We start from the raw sequence: 17,780 nt of genomic DNA, 5'->3' as shown, positions 1-17,780 counted from the left end.
TTTAGCATAATATTCTCAAGGTCCATCCTGTTGTTGTTGCAAATGGCAGTATTTCATCCTTTCTTCTGGCTAAGTAGTATTCCATTGTGTATATGTACCACATCTTTTTTCCCCACTCCTCTATTGCCGGACACTTTGGTTGTATCCATGTCTTGGCCACCCTGAATATAATGCTGCAATGAGCATAGGGGTGCACATATCTTTGCCAATACATGATCTTGAGATGTTCGGGTATATACCCAGGAGAGGGATTGCTGGGTCATATGGTAGCTCTATTCTTTTTTTTTTTTTTTTTTTTTTACTGTTCATCAGATTATTTATTCATTTGATTTTTAGATTCACTTGTTGATAGATGTGTATTTGTTGTTCATAATTTGTATCTTTACCTTTTTCTTCTTCTTCCTCTTCTTACAGGATACCTTTCAGCATTTCATATAATACTGGTTTGGTGGTGATGAACTCCTTTAGCTTTTTCTTATCTGTGAAGCTCTTTATCTGGCCTTCACTTCTGAATGATAGCTTTGCTGGATAAAGTAATCTTGGTTGTAGGTTCTTGGTATTCATCACTTTGAATATTTCTTGCCACTCCCTTCTGGCCTGCAAAGTTTCTGTTGAGAAATCAGCTGACAGTCGTATGGGTACTCCTTTGTAGGTAACTGATTTTCTTTCTCTTGCTGCTTTTAAGATTCTCTCTTTGTCTTTTGCTCTTGGCATTTTAATTATGATGTGTCTTGGTGTGGTCCTCTTTGGATTCCTTTTGTTTGGGGTCCTATGCGCTTCTTGGACTTGGAAGTCTATTTCTTTCACCAGGTAGGGGAAGTTTTCTGTCATTATTTCTTCAAATAGGTTTTCAATATCTTGCTCTCTCTCTTCTTCTGGCACCCCTATAATTCGGATGTTGCTACGCTTGAAGCTGTCCCAGAGGCTCCTGACACTATCTTCGTATTTTTGGATTCTTTTTTCATTTTGCTTTTCCGGTTGGGTGTTTTTTGCTTTTTCGTATTTCAAATCTTTGACTTGATTCTTGTGATCCTCTGGTCTGCTGTTGGGAGTCTGTATAATATTCTTTATTTCAGTCAGTGTATGCTTAATTTCTAGTTGGTTCTTTATCACAACATCGAGGGTTTCACCAGTCTTCTTGAAGATCTCACTACATTTATCGGCGGCTTCTAGACAGTTCTTTAAAGATCTTAAAAGTGTGGTTTTGAACTCTATATCCAGCAGTTTGCTTTCCTCCAATTCTGTCGTTTGTGTCCTGTTTCTTTGTCTCGGCATTTTTTATGCTTCGCTGTGTCGATAGAGTGCCTTTCTGTGCTAAGTGTCCCAATTACCTGAGGTAGACACTCTTGGTGCACCCCCTTGTGGGCTTTGTGCACAGTCTTGTTGTGGTTAAGCCTTGATTGTTGTAGTTATCACTGTGAGGAATTGACCTCCAGGCCAATTGGCTGTGGGAATCAGCTGTGTCTGCGGTGGGAGAACTTCTGTGCTGGAGACACCCCTCTGGGGCTAGACTTGCTTCGATGGGGCTTTGGTGCTCACTGAGTCTGCCCCTTGAGTGTGTCTTTTATGGTTCCACGGAGCTGCAAGCTGGATGGTCCCACTCTGACCTCTGGGCTTCCTGGCTCCTGGATCTCTAGGGAGGTGCTAATCTAGCCTTTGCCTGAGGCTATCCAGCAAAAGCCTCCCTGCAGGGCTTGGGCGGGGCAGGTCCCATGGGATCAACAGGGCGGGATTAGCAATTATGGCTGCTCTCAGTCTTGCCCTCAGAGGCTCTGCTTCTCAGTGTCCCAGTAGTCGCTGCAAGCCCCACGGAGAGAAAGCTGCCCTAGGGTTCTGAGCGATGCCAGACAGTCCCGCTTCTCCCGTATGAGTGTGGGTCCTTAGAGACTCGCCCGGAACTGGAGCTCAGAGCCTGAGACTCCCTCCTGATTGAAAACAACAACCGCGCCCTCAGCCTCCAGCCCGCTCCGCATGCACTCCGAACCTTAGTATTTTACTTCAGCACTGCGCCTCCTCTGAGCCTCGGTATGCTTTTCTCTTTCCTCCTAGTTGTAGAACTTCCACTCAGCCAGCTTTCTTGTGGTTCTGGATGATGTCCATTCCGTCTTTTAGTTGTATTTTTGAAGTGGTTGTTTGAGGCAGCAAACTCCCATGTTTACCTATGCCACCATCTTGGTTTCTCCTCTTTAAATGTCTTATGTTCCCTTTTAACCAACACCAAAAAGAGAAAAAGTTTTTTGCCGTTCCGAACAGGAGTATCACTTCAGAGAGGAGCTGGCGCGCGAGGCCCCAGATTAGTTGGCCTGTCCCTGGTGCATCCGCAGGTGGCGGTGGTAGGTGGAGGACTGGCGGTAGGTCCTCCCGCACTGAGCGCACGTGTAGGGCTTGGCGCCCGTGTGGATGCGCTCGTGCGCCTGCAGGTTGGTCCGGTGGCTGAAAGCGCGGTCGCAACGGCCACAGCGGAAGGGCTTCTCCTTCGAGTGGATCAGCTCGTGCACACGCAGGTCTGAGGCCTGGAAGAAGCCTTTGCCGCACGTGGCACAAAGGAAGGGCCTCTCGTTGTTGTGCCTCCTCTGGTGCAGCTGGAACCGACAGAGGTACTTGAAGACTTGGGGACACTGGTTGCACCGGTACAGCTTCCGGGTGCCCCCCACCTCCTGGGGTGCCTCCTCTCGGGGAGGCTCTTCCTGGGCAGTGGGAGCGCCCGGACTTGCTGAACCAGAGCTGCGTGGACTCTCCCCGGACACCTCGCTCTCTGCGGGGCCCTGAGGGCTCTCTTCCTCCAGGGGTTGGTGGTCTGGACTGGAAAGGTTGTCGCCATCTTCATCTGCATCTCCTGGTGCTGCTGGTGGGGGTGTCTCTGGGGGAGGCGGGGAGGGTGTCCCCCGGGTGAGCGCCTTGGCGGCTGCTGCTGAGCACTGCTCCTGGAGGTGGGCCAGGACCTGTCCTATGGGCATGTTTTCCGAGAACAGGGCGTCCTGCCCCCCCAGGCTGAAATGTATCATTCTGGGGGGCCTCAGGTCCTCATCCTCCAGGTGCTCCATGAATGCCTCCAGGTCTCTGCCACTGGACTCCCACTTCTCCTGCCACGCGGCCCTCTCGCTGCTGGGCCTGTTGAGCAGGAACTGCTCCACTGACAGTTGGACAATCATCTCTAGCTTACTGTGCCTGTCTGGCTGCAGCCACGACCAGAAAGACCAATAGATGCCCTGCAGCTCCGCCTTCCCAAGCCTGCGGCTGCCCTTGTTCAATGAGATGAGTCCAGGGCTGGGGAAGCCGACCTTCTCCGCCTCCTCTCCCTCCTGGTTGATGGGTCCTCCTCGAATTCTAAGCTTGAAGTCTCCTGCCCAGGGACCGTTCCTGGCTGGTTCGTCTTGAGATGCCATTCTCCTCACGGACACAGACGTTCACGCTGGATGATCCTGGCCCAACGCTGAGCTGCTGTGGGGCTTGGCTGTCAGTGATGTGCTCTGATGTGCTTCCCTGTTGGGGTCCAGCCCCAGCAGGTCCAGGGGTTCCCAAAGGTGTGGACGGAGTCGGCGAAGAAGGAATGACACGAAGACGGACTCGAAGACAGCGTTCAGTTGATCAGCAGCCTAGTCAGGTTCTCTAGCCAGGTTCTAGCCAGGATCTCCAGCTAGGTTCTGTGTATTATTGTTTTGTTACATCTCTCTATTCTTAATATTTTGAGGAATCACTACACTACTTTCCATAGTGGTTCTACATTCCCACAAGCAGTGAATGATGGCTCCCTTTTATTCACAATCTCTCCAACACTTATTGCTTGTCTTGTTGAATGTGGCCACTCTAACAGGTGTAGTAGTATCTCCTTGCAGTTTTGATTTGCATTTCCCTAATTGCTAGTAAGATTGAACATCTTTTCACATATCTGTTGGCTCTTCATATGTCTTCTTAAGACAGGTGTATTTTCAGGTCCTCTGCCCGCTTTTTGATTGGGTTGTTTGTTTGGTGTAGAATTTTATGAGCTTTTAAAATATTGGATATTAAACCTTTGTCGGAGCTACTGTTTGCAAATATCATCTCCGAACTGGTTGGCTGCCTCTTTGTATTGTTGTCAGTTTCTTTTGTTGCACAGAAGCTTTTTAGTTTGACAACAAAAATAGGAATAGAAGGAAAGTATCTCAATATAATAAAGGCCATATATTATAAACCCTCAGCTAATATCATACTCAATGGTGAAAAACTGAAAGCTTTTCCTCTAATATCAGGAACAAGACACGGATGTCCACTCACCACTTTTTTCCAACATATAGTGCTGGAAGTCTTAGCCAGAGCGATAGGCAAGACAAAGAAATAAAAGCCATCTAAATATTTCCATATTTAGATGTCAAAACTGTCACTTTTTGCAGACGACATGATCCTGTATTTAGAAAAACCTAAAGAACCCACCAAAAAACTATTAGAAACAATAAACAAATAACAGTCAAGTTGCAGAATACAAAATCAATGTGCAAAAATCCACTGCCTTCCTGTATACTAACAACAAAACTTCAGAAAAAAGAAATAAAAAGAACATTTCCTTTTGCAATTGCAACAAAAAGACTAAAAGACCTAGAAGTAAATTTAACAAAGAATGTGAAAGACCTATATATTGAAAATTACAAAGCATTATTAGAAGACATTGAAAAAGACACAACAAAATGGAAAAATATCCCATGTTCATGGATTGGAGGAATCAACATAGTTAAAATGGCCGTATTACCCAAAGCAATATACAAATTTAATGCAATCCCTATCAAACTCTCAATGTCATTTTTTTAGGAATAGAATGAGAAATCATCAGATTTGTATGGAATCATAAAAGACCCCGATAGCCAAAACAATCCTGAGGGGGAAAAAGAACAAAGCTGCATTTATCATGCTACCTGACTTCAAATTATACTACAGAACTACAATAATCAAAACAGCATGGTATTAGCAGGGAAACAGACACATAGGTCCATGGAACAGAATAGAGAGTCCACCTATAAAACCACAAATATACGGACAAATCAATTTTGGCAAAGGAAGAGAAACACACAATGGAGTAAAAATAGTCTCTTCAATAAATGGTACTGGGAAAACTGAAAAGCCACATGCAAACGAATGAAACTGGATTATAGTTTGTTTTTGTGTACAAAAATTAATTCAAAATGGATCAAAGACCTAAATATAATTCCTGAAACAATGAGTTACATAGAAGAAAATATAGATACCACACTTATGGACCTTGGTCATAGAGAACATTTTATGAACTTGAACCCAAAGGCAAGGGAAGTAAAGGCAAAAATCAATGAATGGGACTATATCAAACTAAAAATGATATGTTTTAATATCTGGAAGAACACTTCCTTTTCAGAAATGTTCAAGCCACTCTATGCTGATTTTTGTACATGAACTTTAATTGTATTTTTACCATTCTAACCATTTGAAGTGTACATTTTAGTGGCATTCAATACATTTGCATTGTTGTGCAATCATGACTTCTATATATCCAAAACTTTCTCATCTCAAACTGAAACATTGTACCCATTAAACAACAACTCTCCATTTCCCTCTCTCCCCAACCTCAGCAATTGCTATTCAGTTTTCTATGAATTTGACTATACCTCATAGAAGTGGAATTACTTTCAGTTTATTTCACTTAGCATAACATTTTCAAGGTCCATCTACCTTGTAGCATGTATCAGAATTTTATTCCTTTTTATGGTTGAGTAATATTCCATTGTCTGCAGTTACCACCTTTTTTTTTTTTTTTTTTTAATCCATTCACCTGATAATAGATACTTGGGTGGTTTCCAACTTTTGGCCATTCTGAATATGCTTCTCTGATAATGGGCATTTGAGTAACTGTTTGAGGCCTGTTTTCAATTTTGGGGGGTATACACCCAGCGTTGCTGGGTTATGTGGCAAATCTGTGTTTACTTTTTGAGGAGCAGCCGTACTGTCTTCCACAGCAGCTGCACCGTTTTCCATTCCCACCAGTGACGCACGAAGGTTCCAACTTAGCTACTTCTAAAAATGCTTGTCAGGGTTTTCTTTTTCATATTAGTGATCCTGATGTCTATAAAGTAATAGCTCATTGTGGTTTTATCTTCATCTCCTAACAACTAGTGACCATATTTTCATGTGCTTATTGGGGTTTTGTGTATCTCATCTGGGCAAATGTTTCTGCAAGTCCTTTGCACACTTTGATTTGGGGCTTTTTCTGGCACTAAATCTTAGGAGTTCATTATGTGTTTTGGATATTAATCCCTTATCAGGTGTATTACTTGTAGGTGTTTCCTCCTAGTCTATGGGTTGCTTTTCACTCTGTTGATAATGGCCATTGATAAAAGTTTTTATCTGCCTATGCTTTGGTGTCACACCCAGAAAATCATAGTCAGATCCAACATCATGAAGCTTGTCCTTTGTGGTTTTTCACGATGAGTTTTATGGCTTTATATTTAGTTCTTTGATCTACTTTGAATTCATTTTTGTACATGATGTAAAAAAAAAAAAAAAAGGATCCACCTTCATCCTTTTTTGGGTATCTAGTTTTCCAAGAACCGTTTGTTGAAAAGATTGCCCTTTCCCTATTGAATGTTCTGAGCACCCTTCCATACAATCATTTGACCATATATGTGAAGGTTTATTTGTGGGCTCTGTATTATACTCAATTGGTTGGCCTTTATTTATGCCTGTACCACTGTGTTTTGATTATTGTAGCTTTTGAGTACGTTTTAAAATCAGAAAATGGGAGTTCTCTCAACTTTGCTCTTCCATTTCAAGATTACCCTTGCTATTCCTAGTCCCTTGAGGTTCCATTGAACTATGTTGGGTTTTTCTATTTCTGCAAAAATGCATACTTAAGATGGTGACGGGATTGCGTACAGTCTGTAGGTTGCTTTGTGTAGTAGCAATATCTTAACTATATCATCTCTTCCAATGCATGAGCACAGGATGTCTTTTCATTTATTTATATTGTCTTCTATTACTTTCAGCAGTGTTTTGTAGTTTTCCGTGTAGAAATCTTTCACCTCCTTGGTTAAATTTCTTTTTAAGTATTTTACTTCTTTTTCTATTCTCAATCAAGGGTATGTTATTGATTTTGGAATGAGGGGAAGGGGAGGAGAGAGAGAGAGAGAGAGGGAGAGAGAGAGAGAGAGAGAGATGTATATTGCTTCCCTCCCATTAACATGCCCCGACCAGGGATCAAACCTGAAAACTAGGTATGAGGCCTGACCAGGAATCAAACCCACAACCTTTTGGTGTACTGGACAATGCTCCAACCAACTGAGCCACCTGGTCAGGGCAGATTTTACCCTTATTTGATGCTATTGTAAATAGAATTGTTTTCTTCATTTCCTTTCTAGTTTGCTCATTGTTAGTGTAATGAAATGGAACCGATTTTTACTTGTTGATTTTATAGACTGCAACTTTGCCATATTTATTTATTAGTTCCAACAGGTGAGTATGTGTGCGTGTCTGTGTGTGCAGTCTTTACAGTTTTCTAGTTTAAAAAAATCATGTCATCTTCTAGGACAGAGGTAATTTATTTCTTCCTTCCCAATTTTGATGCTTTATTTCTTTCCTAAATGCTCTGATTATAACTTTTGATATTATGTTTAATAGAAATGTCAAACATGGTCATCCTGTCTTGTTCCTGATCTTAAAGGAAAAACTTCCAGTCTTTTACCATCAAGAATGATGTTAGCTATAGGTTTGTCATAAATGGGCCTTATTATATTGAAATTACTCAGCATTACAGAATAACCTCTAAATCATTTATTAAGTTCTCCTGTATTGCCTAATTAAAAGTAGAATCACACTGAATCCATAGGTTAATATTGAGGATACACTGATAATAAATTTGCATTCTGTACCACAGAATATCATCACAGGAATTGTTACTGGAGAGGAAGAAGAATGCTGGTGACTGAATATAAATTTATAATATTTATGATAATACTTTAAATGAGAAATATTTACATAATTTTTATAAGGAAAATAAAATTATAAGATGTTGTACAAAGGCAAAAACCCAAACCTATGAATTTAGGAGTCTGTAAGCATTACTATTTTTTACTACTTTTTAAAATTATTTCTTTTCTTCTAGAAGATTCCAAGAAAATGGTGACTCACCAATCAGGGCCAATGATTTAGGTAATATTTTGGTTATTAATAATACTCCATTATGAGACCTTAGAATTCTCCATGGAAATATCATTTTTCAGTATGTGAAGTTCAAGAAGAAACAGCCTGTTATGTGATAATTGACATGTGTATTTATTTTAATAGCACAGATACCATGACAAATGGAAGCAGTAGTATGTGTAGACACATGCAGATAATACAGTGTTTTTTAAATATATTTTTATTGATTTCAGAGAGGAAGGAAGAGGGAGAGAGAGACAGAAACATCAATGATGAGAGAGAATCATTGATCGGCTGCCTCTTGCATGCCCCCTACTGGAGATCGACCCCACAACCCCGGCCCTTGACCAGAATCAAACCCAGGACCCTTTAGTACACAGGCCAGTGATCTATCCACTGAGCCAAACCTGCTAGGTCAGAGGTCGGCAAACTGCGGCTCGCGAGCCACATGCGGCTCTTTGGCCCCTTGAGTGTGGCTCTTCCACAAAATACCACGTGCGGTCGCGCAAGTACAGCGCAATTGAAACTTCGTGGCCCATGCACACAAGTCGGCTTTCGGCCTGGGTGAGTCTATTTTGAAGAAGTACTGTTGATATTTGGCTCTGTTCACTAATGAGTTTGCCGACCACTGTGCTAGGGCGATAGTACCGTTTTTAAGACGTCCCTCAAATCGAACTTTCTCAATTGCTGTGTTTATTTGTAGGTTGAAATATATAAAACCTAACTTGCTTTCCATGTGATAGTATTATTTTTGTAATGGCAATTTGTAAATAAATTTTCTTTCTATTCATATCTTGTAGCCATTCATAGCCTTAACCTACTATAAGTTGGGCTAGTTTTTTCCTATAAAAGGCTGGTGTATCATACTTTATTTAGGCTCACATAGTTCACACAATATATGTTAAAGCAGTGGTTCTCAACCTTCCTAATGCCGCGACCCTTTAATACAGTTCCTCATGTTGTGGTGACCCCCAATTTCATTGTTACAAATTGAACATAATTAAAGCATAGTGATTAATCACAAAAACAATATGTAATTATATATGTTTTCCAATGGTCTTAGGCGACCCCTGTGAAAGGGTCGTTCGACCCCCAAAGGGGTCGTGACCCACAGGTTGAAAGCCGCTGTAAAGGAAAGGATCAAATATGGTTGTGGCAGTTACATGTAATATAAAGATTTTTGATGAATAAATGAAGAAAAGTATGCATTACTTTTTTTACATTAGACTAGTTTAGTAAGATTAGTCTTTTTATAAAGGCACCTTAGGTCCGCTAAGTTTTCCTGTTGTCAAAGGGTCATTTTGCCAGTAAATTCAAAGCCATTTTTAATTTATTAAGTACTTAATAATCTATTTATGAAGTAAAAAGAGCAGAAGTAAACATGACATATGCTTTGACCTAGAAGAATTTAAGAAAAATAATGGCAGTGTGGAAGCAAAGGTACTACTGAACAGCATTTCTAAGATTTAAGATTTTATTGTATTATTTATTGCTCTCTGGATAGACAAAAATGCATGTTCACGTTTCTATGCATAATTTATCCATGTGCCCTGGTGTTTCATTTCCTTTCCTAGAATGTTCTTAGTAATGAATATTGTGTCTTAATTTGGGGATGGGGTTGCATAAGGAAGGATTGATAAGATAATGTATTATTTATGAAGAGTGCAAAATAGATCTATGTAATCAATTAATAGAACTTCATGAATGACTTATTCCACAGACTCACTTTTGGGGAACAATGTGAATGAAATTTCTAACAAAATCATAAGAATTATAGATTGAATAGTGGATTAAACCAACTAGAATGGTATAATATATTCTTTAAATGATTTTCCTCTAATATAGTAAATTCTAATTTTTATAATAATGTTTCCTAATTTTTATAATATTCCAATTTTTGTAACCTGGTGGGGTTACTACAGCACAAAACAGTAACAACTGAGGTCCCTATTAAGTTTCACAAGTTGGACCCTAAGCCTGGAATCCTATTAGAAAGGTTCTATGGTCACAATGAGCTGGATAAACTAGATTGATATACTTTTTCTTCACTGTAGTTTATAGATGATCTCATCAAAATTGAAATGTGTCAACTATTTGAGACCCAGCGTGTTCTCTCTCTCTCTCTCTCTCTGTCTCTCTCTCTCTCTCTCATCCAATAACTTTCAAACTGGTTTTATTTTTTCTCAGATGGAGGACTCATTGCAGTGGTGGTTCTTACTGTACGTAAGTTTCCCAGACTTGGATACCACTTAAATCAAAATAGTACTGTGTACAAGTGCATTTTTAATTATTTTTTTAGTTCCTATAGTTTTTATGGTTAAGAATGAAGTAACCCAGTCTAGAAATCCCTGACCTTTTATATGATAATAGAGGCCTGGTGCATGATATTTGTGCATGGAGGGGGGGTCCTCAGCCTGGCCTGCACCCTGTCGCAATCCCAGACCACTGGCTCCTAACTGCTGGCTTACCTGCCTGCCTGATCACCCCTAACACTCTGCCTGCCTCATCACCCCTAACCACTCGCCTGCCTGCCTGTTCGCCCCTAACTGCTCACCTACCTACCTGATCGCCCCTAACCGCCTCTGCCTTGGCCCACGCTGCCGCGGCTTTGTCCAGAAGGATGTCCAGAATGACGTCCAGAAGTTCGTTCGGCTGTCTGGTCTAATTAGCATATTACGCTTTTATTATTATAGATTCTACCCTGTGTTTGGTTATTTATATTCTCTTGTAGTCTATAGGTCCACTTAGTAACAAATCCTAAATATCACAAATATGTTTTGAGTAATATTCTAAATTAAGCAAGGGCTCTTCTCTGGCTTACTGTGCACTTTTTAAGTGATTCCAGAGAATTGCATTTCGACAGTGAAGAGTCCAAGTAGAATATGAATGTATATGGGCTTAAATAAAATCATATTTCTGCCCACTGAAATGTAACCAACATTCATTTCTTCTGCTGGATTTTGAAAGTTGGTATTAGTTTTTAGAGTTACATGTCATTTGTTTTCTGGTTTCTTGTAGTTCTTGGCGTTGCAGTAGTTGGCACCTGTGCATAGAAATGTCTTCACCTCAGGAAAAGACAGTACATTAAACATGTTTCTTGAACTTATTGTTGCTTCTCACTCTTGATGTATTTGTGCAGGTTTTGTTTGCACTCTGTATTGCGTGCTGCCTGGTTTCCAATGTGCTTGCGTGAATGTGCTGCACTTCCTTTCTAAAATATTTTCACCTACTTTTAATATTATTGTAATAAGACTAAGCTGTGTAGATTCATTTTAACTATTGTGACTGTAAGAAAAATTCCTTTGGGGGGGGGGGGGGTTGAGGTTTAAGTTTTTCAGAAAATCATGGCTCATTGTAGTGCCTCCCCTACCCTAGGTTTACTCTATGCCTACAGTGGATTGGAAGCCAGGAATAAATTTAAAATAGTTCACTGTAGAAACTGACAATTCTATTCACTGAAATTTTTAGGATAAAAGCTTCCATTTGTCTGTATATCTGAAGTCGTTGTAAGAAGTTTTGTAGGTGTCTTATTCAGATCCCCAATTTGATTTCTTTTCATTTAGAGTTGTTATTTATACATGTTAAACTGGGGAATTAAAAGCAACATTGTTTGACTTTCCTCTTATGTTCTCCTACTTAACTAGGTTGCAATAAAGCTCAAGGTTAAACATAAAGTTGCTGAGAGGGGTAAATTACCAAGGCACCTCATTAACTTTATCTGCCTTTTTATCTATAAAAATAAAAAAGTGGGGAATTTCAAATAGAAAAAAAAAATGTACAGATATATTTTTTCTAAGGAAAATAGAATTTGTAAGCATCACACTTAAATTTTAATTAAATAACTTGCAATGTAATAAAAGACTTAGGATAAGTCCTCAAGTCTAGATCAAGACTGAAATATTTGACTTTCAGTCATTTGTTTTCCCCTGTCATTTTTGGAGATAGTTTTGAAATCAAACTAATATTTTTTAAGACTTCTTGTATGTGTGGTTTTATCATATATTTTTCTTTCATATCAATCACTGGCTTTGAGCTACGTAATAAGAGTACATTCTTCACTCATAAAAGGCTAAAACTTTTTTTTTATATTATTGTTTATTTTTTTAAAACACCCACAGTGCCTTCATTTGAATTTTATATCATCCTGTAGAACTCATGACTCTCTAATTGTAGTGTATTTTTAACATTACATATATACAGCAGTCTAAGGAGTCAGTGCTCTCTGTGGAATGTTTTTACAGTTCCAAACGGTTCATGTTGAAATAACTTCTAAAGATAGCAAAATAGCTTTGTGTTCCTCGCTTTCTTTCTTTAAAATATCACCGCATCAAAATACTTTAAAGTTCTTAAATAAACATGAATCAAACCCTCTAGCTACCAGGTAAGGGCTCTATTAAAGGTGAAGAGGTGTCTGAGCACAGTAGCCCTGGATTCAAGGCTCAGTACCACAGCTGATCTGAGGTTCCATGTCTGCTGAGCTCCAAGTGCTGCTGCTGCCGGGCCTGGACTACTGTGAGTAACCAGGGTGGAGACCACCATGGATGTGCGTGTGCTCTTGAAATATGAATAAGCACCTTCAAGTTTATGAGCAAATGTTTCTCCTATTGTAGGTAATTGGATTTTTAAAGACTCCTCATCTTGTGTACATGCTCCAGAAAGGATGCGGGGTAACCCTTGGCTTTATCTCTAAAAAAAATTGGCTGCCATCCCCTTAGAAGCTAATTTATGAGACTCTAACATGTATAGAGACACTTCTTTATTCCTCAGGGTAACTCTGGAAGCAGGGTACTGGGCATAGAGAAGCAAATGTTGCTTTTGAAACTTGGTACCAAATGCCTTGATGTAAACTTGCACTTATGATGATTTGGAATACAATTTCCCTTCTACAACCTTCATGCTCAAGTGGAAAATTAGCATAAGGACTCATTTTTGAGACTAGTAAACATATTTAAATCACTGATTGAAAATGGCCATGAGGTAAGAGATATCTATCCTACCACTTATCATATGGGGAGCTACTTATTCTGAGTTACAATCCAGAGTTTGGGAGCAGATTCTACACAGGCCAATGGGAAAGGCAATTTCTTAGTAAAAGCAAAGTGGCGTCTTTTATCTCAGGGACAAAGGTTCCTAGTAGAAGGGCAGTCAGGGCTTCCCAGTCCTCTCGTATCTGCTTGATCTCCGGGATTCCTGGAGCCTAAACCAACCAGTTTTCAGACTGTTATGAGTTTCAAAATATCTGAAGCTCTCACGGTTATTTTAATGCATGCTGAGGTTAATATAAAATAACTGTCGTGAGAAATTCCGTTTTAGATTTTCATTGTCTTCAAATAGCTTCATTGTTTTATCAAATAAATGTTTCTTAAAATTTATATCTGGGCTTATTTATCTGTTTTATATATATATTAGATTTCTATTTTAAAATGGATTTGAATAAAAAGATTCTACTACAGTGGGGCCTTGACTTACGAGTGTCCCGACTAACGAGTTTTTTGAGATACCAGCTGTCTCTCGGCCAATTTTTTGCATTGAGTTGATAGAGTAATTTGAGTTAATGAGCTCCTTAACAAATTCGGTCTCGGAACAAATTAAACTCGTAAGTCAAGGCCCCACTGTAGTATAGAAAATCAAATGAATTGACTGTGAAACACAGAAAAAGGAAGTGGTGTTGGAGAGCTCAGTGACAGGCCTATCCTTTGCCTCCCTCCCCACCACAGTCCTCAGGACCTGGCTCTGTCCCAAGGGCAGTCCTGTGACAGTGGTGGTTCACAGAGCTGGCCTCCCACCAAGAGAAATATTCTAATATGCAAACCAACCTGGAGCCCTTGCACTGGGAGGCGTCCCTGAAGTGCCTGCTGTGAGGAGCAGACTGAATCACTGGCTGGGCCATTTTAGCTTTAGTCTGTCTGCGATGGTGCATTCACCGAGGCAGGGACTACGGCTGCATTTTCCAATTTAATGGTTATTAATAGTTAACCATTCCAATTTAATAGTTAATAATCCAATCAGGACTGCAAAAGATGTGCTGTCAGTATAAAATACACACCAGATTTCAGAGTTGGTAAGAAAATGTAAATTGCATGTATGATGGGTTAGGTAAAATATATTGAAATTCACTTTCCCATTTCTTTTACTTTTTAAATGTGGCTTCTAGAAAATTTAAACTACCCAGGTGACTCATTATATGTCTTGGACAGCGCTGGACTAGAATGATAGATTTTAGAAAGATGCCCATTGTTACAACTAAAGGGCAATGTCAACTTTAGGTTTTTAGGAGGATCTCTTGCCAGAACACATGATTTCCCTCACAATGGGGGTAAATGAGGCATTACTGAACCTGAATATTGTTGAAATTGGTACCGTCTTACAATTTTATCTTAGAGCCAGATTTTAAATTGTGATATTGGGAAAGCACATGTTTCTCTCCAGTCTTTCCCATTGGAACTAAATTAAAATGAGAAAACATGTGCTAAGTGCTTAAATGTAGCAGCTCTCTATTTCTTGGTTTAAATGGAATAAAAAATACAACACAGTATAGAAGAAGAGTAAGACTAGTTAACCGTTGAAATTACTTAAAAAGAATGATTTCTTTCTAGTTCAGGGCTCAATGGTTTCTTTTCCATTGTCCATTCTCTAAACAGGCTTCTGGAATTTAATTTCTGTTCTTAATTATGTTTGTCTCCGATGCAGTCTCTTTACCTTGCCTTGTAGGGAAACAGAGGTCACTGCTACACACAGCACGCAGCAGAATAAATCAACCACCCCAGCACCACAGACACACTAAATGGTTTCCCAATCCAGTGTATCAGTTTATCTTTTCATCTGTTAAAATGTTAAAATAAGCAGATAATTTGTATAGCTAAAATTTTTTAAAAAGTATGGTGGACTCGCATAAAATTAAAAATATAACTACCAGATGACCAGCAATTCCACTTCTGGGAATATATCCAAAGCAAATGAAGTTGCTATGTGGAAGAATAGATATCTGCACCTCCCTGGTTAGTGCAGCATTATCTACAATAACGAAAACATGGTACACCCTGTGTCCATTGACATGTGACTAGATAAAGAAAAGGTTATGTATGTCCTGCCATTTGCAACAACATGGCTGGACCTTGGGGGCATTATGTTAAGTGAAATGAGTCATACAGAGAAGGACAAGGACTGTTGACCTCACAGATAGGAATCCGAAAACCAGACTCCTCCAAAAAGAAATCGTATTTGTAGTTGCCAGAGCCAGGGGTTAGGGGCCTGGGGAAATTGAATGAAGTTGGTCAACAGCTATAAATTAAGCAGGTACTGGAATGTAATGTACGGCATGATGACTATAATTGGTAATAGTGTATTGTATATTGGCAAGTTGCTAAGAGAATAGATTTTAAATACTCTGATCACAGGGAAGAAAAATGTTTTTGGTAAGTATGTGAGGTGATGAATGTTACTTAAATTTATTGTGGTAGTTATTTCACAATATACACATTATTAAATCATTATGCTGTATATCTTAAATTTATACAATGATATATGGGAATTATGCGTCAAGGAGTCACCGATGCTGTGGGTCCTCAGAATACACTTTGAGGCAGGGGGTCCTCAAACTACGGCCCGCGGGCCACATGCAAATACAAATATTGTATTTGTTCCCATTTTGTTTTTTTACTTCAAAATAAGTTATGTGCAGTGTGTATAGGAATTTGTTCATAGTTTTTTTTAAACTATAGTCCGGCACTCCAACGGTCTGAGGGACAGTGAACTGGCCCCCTGTTTAAAAAGTTTGAGGACCCCTGCTTTGAGGAGTGAAGCTTTGTAGAAGCAAGGTATAGACAAGTGGTTCTCAACTCTGGCTACTCCTACAGTCACATTTCCAAGGACATGAGAATTCTCAATGGTGATGTATGTGTCAGATGATGTTGGGAAGTCTTGTGAGATAGAGAACAATGATGAGGGATCAGGCGGCAGTAATTGCTTGGGGTGTCAGGTGAACTGATAGCCCCATCAGGGGTCTGTGCCTTGGTGGAAGGACAGTGTTCCCCGCCTTAAGAAAGAGGTGAGGCTTCATCCTAGCCAAGGAAGCATTTGGACACCCTAGACCTGTGGTTCTCAACCTTCCTAATGCCGCGACCCTATAATACAGTTCCTCATGTTGTGGTGACCCCCAATTTCATTGTTACAAATTGAACAGAATTAAAGCATAGTGATTAATCACAAAAACAATATGTAATTATATATGTGTTTTCCTATGGTCTTAGGCGACCCCTGTGAAAGGGTCGTTTGACCCCCAAAGGGGTCCCGACCCACCGGTTGAGAACGGCTGCCCTAGACTATGCAATACTCCTTTCAGTCTTGACTGTGTTCAGTGCAGGACGACAAGCCTCCTCCAAACTACTGGATCCTGTTTACCTCCCCTGCCACAGCCACGGTTCAGAAAAAGGACTGAAGGAACGATTTTGTGAGTTAAATGGACCTGTGGGTTTTCTGGAATGAGACTCTTTTTATTTAGTTGCTCACTTCTGAGAACACCTTTCCTTTGACAAAAGAAGAAATGGGGAATGGTTAAGTAATATTCATCAATCTCTTATCTACTCAGTACTTCAATTTATGCCACACAGTCTTTTGCCCTACATAGCTACCACAACCACAGGAAAGAAAATATTCTAGTGAACTTGTAATTTACGTGTAAGGTTAGCACTGTGATTATCAGCAAATGCATCCTGGGTAGTTCAGGTGTCCACCATGCTGCAATGCAGGGTGCAAGAGGTGCCTCTGTAAACAATGGCTGCTAGACTCTGGTTATGAATTGGATCCCAATTAACTGCAGGGAGTCCTTTGGGGCAGGTATAGTTTTCTCATGGTCAACAGATTTACACATCACCTCCACACTGAGTGACTTATATGCTCAGCTAAGAATCAAAACATTGTGTTGTTCAGGGAGGAACAGGAATTTCCATGGTTTGTTGAACTCAGAAAGGCTTCAGTACATCTCAGATGCAGAATTGTGTAAATATATATGAACTTCTGTAATTCCAGAAGGAGCATTTGAGTTTTGTACTGAGAGCTTCCATTTCCTCACCAACCTCTCATCCCTTACCCTATGTGACAGAGGTTCTATCTGCCTCATTCTATGAACAAAATAGATGTGGATACAGAAACAGGATTATTACAATTTTATTCATTACATGATTCCAGATGTAACTGGTGTTTATAGAGAAAACTGAAAAAGCACAGAGAAAATGAAATATGCATAATCCTTTCAACTAAGTTAATTTGGTATATTTCCAACTAATCTCTTTTATGTGTACCAATACACACTCTGTTTTATAAAGGAAATGCCAAAGGTCACATGCTGATTTGGAGTCTGTTTTGTACACTTACAAATCTATCAGTTACATTGATATTTTAACATTGCATGCTGCCTAGGATTCCCATAAATTCCTCAATACTGTTACCAGACAATTAGCATTTTATATGTTGCCATAATTTGACATCTTTGCTCACAGCTCTGATGATTTCTTTGAGATAAACTCTAAACAGAAGTGGTGGTGTAAAAGTCATGTCCATTGTAAAACCTTTAACGTACAACAAAGTTACATTAAAAACTAAACATTTGAGGATGCTGCTGCTCGCAATGCGTTTACTCACAATTG

At 39.8% G+C, this 17,780-nt stretch overlaps 1 protein-coding gene across 1 annotated transcript; it reads right to left on the bottom strand.

Annotated features, from left to right (window-relative positions):
- Window positions 1-2,294: 2,294 nt before the first annotated feature.
- On the bottom strand, window positions 2,295-3,386 carry LOC138996169 (zinc finger and SCAN domain-containing protein 4-like). Its single transcript, XM_070397122.1, has one exon. The coding sequence runs from the start codon at window positions 3,384-3,386 to the stop codon at window positions 2,295-2,297; it is 1,092 nt and encodes a 363-aa protein (XP_070253223.1).
- Window positions 3,387-17,780: the final 14,394 nt, after the last annotated feature.

Source organism: Myotis yumanensis, unplaced genomic scaffold (genome assembly GCF_028538775.1).
Source record: "Myotis yumanensis isolate MYYU_CA2020_CCGP unplaced genomic scaffold, mMyoYum1.0.hap1 SCAF_17, whole genome shotgun sequence".
In the NCBI taxonomy this organism is placed as follows: domain Eukaryota; kingdom Metazoa; phylum Chordata; class Mammalia; order Chiroptera; family Vespertilionidae; genus Myotis; species Myotis yumanensis.
The sequence above is the reverse complement of the archived record's forward strand: the minus strand, read 5'-3'. Positions and strand labels throughout refer to the sequence as shown.

Bases quoted from the DNA above. Each gene is read 5' to 3' on its own strand.
- LOC138996169 (XM_070397122.1), bottom strand. From the start codon at position 3,386: ATGGCATCTCAAGACGAACCAGCCAGGAACGGTCCCTGGGCAGGAGAC.